Source organism: Galeopterus variegatus, unplaced genomic scaffold (assembly GCF_000696425.1).
Source record: "Galeopterus variegatus unplaced genomic scaffold, G_variegatus-3.0.2 Scaffold284, whole genome shotgun sequence".
NCBI classification, from domain to species: domain Eukaryota; kingdom Metazoa; phylum Chordata; class Mammalia; order Dermoptera; family Cynocephalidae; genus Galeopterus; species Galeopterus variegatus.
This window is the reverse complement of record NW_007726395.1, coordinates 418,311-424,552: the sequence shown is the minus strand read 5'-3', so window position 1 is coordinate 424,552 and position 6,242 is coordinate 418,311. Positions and strand designations below refer to the sequence as shown.

At 62.5% G+C, this 6,242-nt stretch overlaps 2 protein-coding genes across 2 annotated transcripts in view; one reads left to right on the top strand and one right to left on the bottom strand.

The window, feature by feature from the left end:
• Positions 1 to 723, top strand: part of ESPN (espin) — a gene marked incomplete at its 5' end in the record, with an annotated part of 38,294 nt that extends 37,571 nt beyond the window's left edge. Inside the window, one exon of the mRNA XM_008567022.1 lies at positions 13 to 723. Within this exon, the coding sequence (XP_008565244.1) occupies positions 13 to 723 (711 nt within the window). The remainder of the gene's footprint in view (positions 1 to 12) is intronic.
• Positions 724 to 2,045: 1,322 nt separating this feature from the next.
• Positions 2,046 to 5,991, bottom strand: TNFRSF25 (tumor necrosis factor receptor superfamily, member 25). The gene is made up of 10 exons (XM_008567021.1): positions 5,944 to 5,991; positions 5,600 to 5,723; positions 5,213 to 5,347; positions 4,682 to 4,849; positions 4,510 to 4,588; positions 3,700 to 3,755; positions 3,485 to 3,592; positions 3,240 to 3,277; positions 2,608 to 2,788; positions 2,046 to 2,374 (listed from the first exon to the last, which is right to left on the bottom strand). The coding sequence occupies exons 1-10, from the start codon at positions 5,989 to 5,991 to the stop codon at positions 2,046 to 2,048; spliced, it is 1,266 nt and encodes a 421-aa protein (XP_008565243.1).
• Positions 5,992 to 6,242: the final 251 nt, after the last annotated feature.

Here is a 6,242-nt window from a genome sequence, read left to right as displayed (position 1 = left end):
GTGGTGGGCAAGCTGCTGGGCCACTGGCGGAGCCTGCTGCGGAAGGTGCCGGCGCGTCAGCCGCGGGGCCCGAGCCTGGCGCACGGCCTGTACTGGCCCGAGCACTTCCTGCCGCCCCTCGACGGCCGGGCACCCCCGCGTTACGACAGCCTCACGCTCGACCTCTTCATGCTCGGCTACTTCCAGCTGCTGGAGATGGGCCTGAGCCGCGAGGAGCGCAAGTTCCGCCACCTGCTGTGCTACGAGATGTTCGACCGGCTGGGCAGCCACCCCTGGGAGCTCATCCGCCTCTTCCACCGCGTCGTGCTCGAGGAGGTGGAGGCCGGCCGGCGCGGCTGGAGCGACGGCTTCGAGGACCTCAGGCGCCGGTTCTTCGGAGACAGCCCCGAGGCTGAGCTGGCCCGGGAGGAAGAGGCCGAGAAGGAAGACGGAGAGGAGGCAGGAAAGGAGGAGGATCCGGACGAAGAGGCTGCTCCATCTCAGACAGAGGACCTGCCCCAGGGGCGGCCTGAGTCCCCTGCCCCCGCGCCGCAGCCCCCACGCCCGCCGCCGCCCGCTGCGCCTCCCCCGACCTCGGACCCTCCTAGTTCCGAAGCCCCCGCCGAAGACCCCTTGGAGCTGGTGTCCGAGATGGGCGAGTTCAGCAACGAGGACATCTGCCGTTACATCGACCGCAGCTTCTCCTTCTGGAAGGAGAAGGAGGCAGAGCTTTTTGACATCTGAGCAGCAGGATTCGGAATCTACCCTCTAGCATCTTGACCTGGGCTTGGATGCCTGTTTGATGCCCTCCAGAGGTCAGAGGCAGGCGGGAAGAACCTAGAATGGTGGCCTTGGACAGCCCAGAGTGTCCAGGACCAGGCTTCCTGAGCCTTTGAGATCCTTTTGTGGCAGGACATGGGGCATTGGCCGAGATAAGCGGGGCATGGCACTGGGCAAACCAGGTGTCCCCTCTGGCCCTGTGGCCTTCTGGGCTCTGTGTGTAGCCAGAGGCATCCTCTCTGAGTGAGGGACTGTGGGTCCCCCTTGGGGCACTGTGGTGCGCGCTTTTGCTCTCTTGCTTATTTGCAAGCCGACTGACGTAGATTTGCATGTTCGCTGAATGTCAAAGTGTGCAGAGCCCTCCCCAGCCCCGTGGGTGGTGACTTTCCCTGCGGGGCGCGCGCCCGGCTGCAGCCCGTCCCCCGCACCCCGGATCCGGCGTCGCCGGCGCATCCTGGGCGGAGGCGGGCCCCGAGCTCGGGGAAGGGGTTTTCCTCCCTCCCTGACCCAGATCTGCGCCCGGCCCAGGCCGAGCCGCATTTCTCAGCCCCGCCGAGGGTTTCCTCTCAGTCATTTGTTTACCAGAAACGATGAAAACTGCCTTTCGGGACGGAGTTGCAGCCCCCGGGGCCCCCACCTGCCTCCAGTGAAGTCTGCGCCCCGTCCCCAGCCAGGCCCCATGGCTCCCCGGATCCTTTCACTGCCCTGGTGGAGTAAGGACGAGGGGCCCCGAACCCGTGCCTCAACTGCTGCCCCCAGCCCCCCGCCTCGCACCCCGATTAAATCTCTCTCGGCTGCCCGCAGCTCCCGGCCACTCACTCGCCGCCACTTGCTCGCTCCTTCTCGGGGTAACTGGGCCACGACACACGTGGGAGGGGCAGGCTCGGGAGCTCAGAGCCACTCTGGTCTCTACCGTGGGTCCCAGCCCCCCTGGGGCGCTAAGACTCCAGGCCCCTGTGACGCCCCGAGGGAACCAGGCCCAGGCCACCAAAGCCACCTAACACCCCCAGCCCAGCAGAAACACCACGAAGTCACTTTCGTCAGATTTAATACCAAGGCCTCTGCCAAACTCAGGCTGAAAACCAGCCGAGCAAGCTCCCGATATTCGTTCACGGTCTTCGCCCTAACCGGAGCCCTGCTTGCCCAAGCAGGGGTGAGGCCGGCTGGCGCTGCTACGCAGGGCCGTGCCGGGGGCTTAATAAGTGACATAAAATGTCTACACGCATAAGTAACCGTACTTAGGACTTCTGCAAGGGCCACCAGAGCGCCAAGGTGGCGGGTGGGCGTCACGGGCCGCGCTGCAGGCGGCTGCGCAGGTCTTCGGCGCAGCCGTCCAGACCCATGCGCTCCAGAGCCGCATAGACGGCGCCCAGGCCCGCGGGCTGCTGCTGGCGCCAGCGCTTGAGCATCTCGTACTGCTGGTCGCGGAAGCGGCCGATCTCCACCTCCACGGCCTCGATATCCGCCTCGCGCAGCCCCAGCGTGCGCACGAACTCCTTCCAGCGCCGTGCGGGGACCGCGTCCATCACGTCGTAGAGCTGCGGGCCCGGCTGGAGGGCGGCGGCGGGCGAGCCTGCAGGGGGCGCTGGCGAAAGCGCGGACTCAGGGGGCGGGCCTGGGGCGGGGCCAGAGAGAGCCAAAGGGGAATGCGGGCTGAGGCCGGGAGGCGGGGCTATGGCCGGGAGGCGGGGCCAGGGTGCACGGGTACCCCGGGCAGGTGGCTGGTTGGACCCGGCAGGGAGGCCCGCCCCGGTCAGTTAGCGGACAGGAAGCGTGCAAATTATGAAACCACAACTTCCCGGACTTAGGAGAATGGGATCAAGGGCTCAGGCTACTGAGGTCCCTTACCAAGAGCTCTGCTGGGCAGCTGGTCCCAGGACCAAGCCACCTGCGGGCAGGGTGCCTCCTGGGTCTGGGTGGAGTCAGGGGTCCAGTTATTGCCTACCAACTGGACAGTGCAGACCTTCTCACTGCTGCTGGGGGGCACCAGAAAGGTGTGGGTGCCGTCCGAGAGTGAGAGGTGGGTGGCCTGGAAGCCAAGAGGCCCTAGGTCAGCCCCGCTTGCCTAGGAGGGCCCCGCTGCTGCAGTCTCTGGCCAGGAGTGGACACCCCTTGGCTCAAGTCAGCAGGTACCCCCCAAGGCTGCCTCCCCCAGAGCTACTGCTTCCGCCTGAAATACCCTGCCCCGGCTGCCCTCCTCTTGTTCCCCCGCCCCATGAAGCACTCATCCCACTGAACCATTAGCTCCTGTATACTTGTCTGGCCCCCATGAGACTGATGCCCACTCCAGGGCAGGCACTGTGCTGGTCTCATCGACAGATAACTCAGCTGTTAGCACATCTGTCCACTGGTCTACCCTGTGCGGGGCTATGGTGCCAAGCACTGGGGATCACGAATTATAAAAAGGCCTGATCTCCCAGCTCCAGAAGGCAGCCCAGACATTTGCTCACCCTCCTTCCAGCACATACGGAGATTCTTACCGGTGGTGGGGTCAAGGCCTCCATTTCAGCTTCATCCACTGACAGAGACAAAGAGGGTCTGGTCGGCAACCAGGCAAGGATCCTGGACCTCGGTTCTAGTCCATGTCACCTTGGGTTCCTCTGCACCCCACACTCCCTGCCTCAGTTTCCCCTTCTGTATCCAGGTTGAATGGACTCTGGGCTACCCATCCTGACCCCAGGCCCCTGGGAATGTGTGTGTGTGTGTTGCGTGTGTGTATACTTACCAGGAACCATGGGCTTCTGAGGCTGACAGCAGCAGTAAGCATAGGTCAGGGTGGCCCCCAGCAGGAGTAGGACCAACAGGCCAGCCAGGAGTACCTGGACCCAGAACACTGAAAGAACAGCTAGTGGGTGCCAGGTCGTAGCCCCCTGTCCCTGCCATACATTTCCCCTTGGTCCATCCCAGTCCTCCTGCTCACATTCCCAGCACACCACCTACTCTGCCTCCAGCCACAGACAGCAACACAGGGCTCAGGACAGCTCCCAAGGGTACTCCTGCAAGGGGGGGGGGATGGGCTGAGGGAGTACACACCAGCAGGGGCTCCCCAGGACTGCCTGACATCTTATCCATCCCAGAGGCCCTTCCCTCCCCAAGCCTCTCTCCTGTGAGCCTCACTCTACCCAAGAATGTTCCTGAAGTACTGCTGTCCCCAACAGCAAGAACCACCACCACTATTTATTGAGCTTCTTCTAGACTAGATAAGGGTCACTAGAATGTCAACTTCATAAGGACAGGGATTTTTGCCTATTTTGTTCCCTGTTGTATCCCCAGCACCTAGGACAGTCTGGAAAATGGTAGATACTCAAAGTTTTGAATGAATCAAGTGCCTTAGCTCTTATCATAGCCCTGTGATGGGCTAACGTTCCCACATTCAGATGGGGAAAACACAGATCCGAGAGGTTAACTCTCCGAACTTGCACAGGATCTGCCAGAGAACTAGCTGCAAATCCTGAATCTCAGCCCAAGTTTTGAAAGTATATCAATGTGACCCTCTGTATAAGCAACAAATCTATTCCTATCCTATATGGCTGGAAGGATTACTAAAGGAAATTCTGGCAGAAAGTGAATCATCTAGCATAAGGTGATTCCAGATTTCTCTTCACCGTCCTATGTTTGAAGTGGGGCCCACCCAACCCAGGGCCAAGCTCCCTTGTCCCTGTCCCTTCCTCCTATCCCTGAGCCAGCAGCACCTGTCCCACCCTACTCCCAGCCTCCCTTCCCTCTGGCCTAGGACAGCCAGGAAGTTACGTGGGGCAGGACACGCAGCCGCCACCATGTTCATAGAAGCCAGGCAGGCAGGTCCCACAGGCAGCATCTCTGTCAGAACCTTAAGTCCAAGAGATGACATGGGTCAGGATGGAACAGTACGGAGACAGGGAGAAGGGGGTTTGGGAGTAGATGCCCAGGATGGGGTACTCACAGGGCAGCTGTGTGTGGCGGTGCAGGGCCCCACAATCTGAGCAAGGGCGGCAGCGGAAGGGTGAACTGGCAACACACTGTCTGAATGAGCACTCAGCAAACCTGCCAGGCTCACAGCCGCAGCGGGTATCCGTCACTGTGGAGCAGTTCTGCAGGGCTACCTGTGAGGCTGGTGGGGATGCAGGGAGATGGGGAGTACAGAAGTGATCAGGGCCAGTGACCCCCGTGGAGAGGTGGGGCAGATCCCCCAGAGAATGGAGACAGGCTTAGGCCAGAGAGAGAGAAAGACAGAGACAGGGCTAACCCCCAAAAAGAGAAGCTCAGAGATCTCTGCAGCCCAAAGGCACATAAAGAGATAGGAAAGTCACCAGGAAGAGACAGAGGGCAAGGGCATCCTGACACAGGATCAGGGAGGGTGGGCACAGGGCCCTCATACCCAAAGGTTGGGCCCAAGCCAGCCACTCCCTTCAGAAAGACCCTGTCCACGGCCTGTCCTCAAGAGCCCCCCACCAAGCACTGGGCAGCCCCTCACCCTGCTCATCACAGGCCTGGCAGCGGATACAGTGTCTCTCATGGTGGTTCTCCCAAGACAAGAAGGTGCCCTGGGGGCAGGGAAGGCAAGTGGAGTCGCCACAGGGCTTCCAGCAGGGGTCCTTCAGGTAGTGCCCTGAGGAATCCAGACAGGGGTCAGACAGTCAAAGGGGCTGCCACACTCCACAACCTGCTCGCCCCCTTTCCCTTCCCTCTCTCCCTTCTGATCTCTGGCTCCCTACTTCCTTCCCAGGCCACCCGCCCCTACCTCCCACTCCAGCCTGTCCCCACCCCATCCCCAGCCTGGCTGCCCCTCTTCCGTGCCCAGCCTGCTCTCACTCCCTCCCACCTCCACCCCTGGGCCCCTTCCATCCCTGTGGCCACTTACCTGCTGGACAGCCCCTGCAACACAACAGACCATTCTTCTGGAAGTCACGAGCACAGTCACACCTGGGGCTAGGCGTGCTGCCCTGGCCCTGGGCACCCAGCAGCAGCAGAGGCAGCAGCAGAGCCTAGGGGACAGGTACTGCTAAGCCCGCATAGCCGTCCAGGTGCGGGCCTCTCCCTGCCCAGTCCTCTCCACTTCAGAGGCGCCAGCATCTGCCCTCAGAGCAGCCTGCTTCTCAGGCTCCTGGGCAGGAGGGGTGCCCATGGGTGGGGGTGAGACTCACTTCCTTCCCCGGGTGCACACACCAGGTATCAGAGGAGGCAGCTCCCACCAGCCCCTCTCACGTTTCCCCTCCGCCAGGGCAGGGATCGGGCAATCCCACCGCCTCCCATGCTCTCGCTGAGGCGGGAACGCTGAGCCTTCTCTTCCTGGGGCCCCCAGACCCCTCTGCCCCGGAGAGGTGTTTCCTCTCGGCGGAAGGGCCCGCCCCGGCGGAGCCTCTAACTAGGTCGGAAGGGGGGGCCCGGCCCAGCTCCCTGCTCCCTGCGAGGCCAGGAGTGGGGACTCGCCCGGAGGGCCCCTTCCCTCGCCCCGACGCTGGGCCTGGGCCCGAGGCCAGGCTCGAGGCTGTCCCCTGCCTCCC

Coding starts and splice junctions, on each gene's coding strand:
- TNFRSF25 (XM_008567021.1), bottom strand. CDS start 5,991: ATGGGAGGCGGTGGGATTGCCCGATCCCTGCCCTGGCGGAGGGGAAAC. Junction 3,756..4,509: donor GGCTGCGTGTCCTGCCCCAC/GTAACTTCCTGG, acceptor CCCCCCTTGCAG/GAGTACCCTTGGGAGCTGTC. Junction 3,593..3,699: donor TGTCTGTGGCTGGAGGCAGA/GTAGGTGGTGTG, acceptor CTGTTCTTTCAG/TGTTCTGGGTCCAGGTACTC.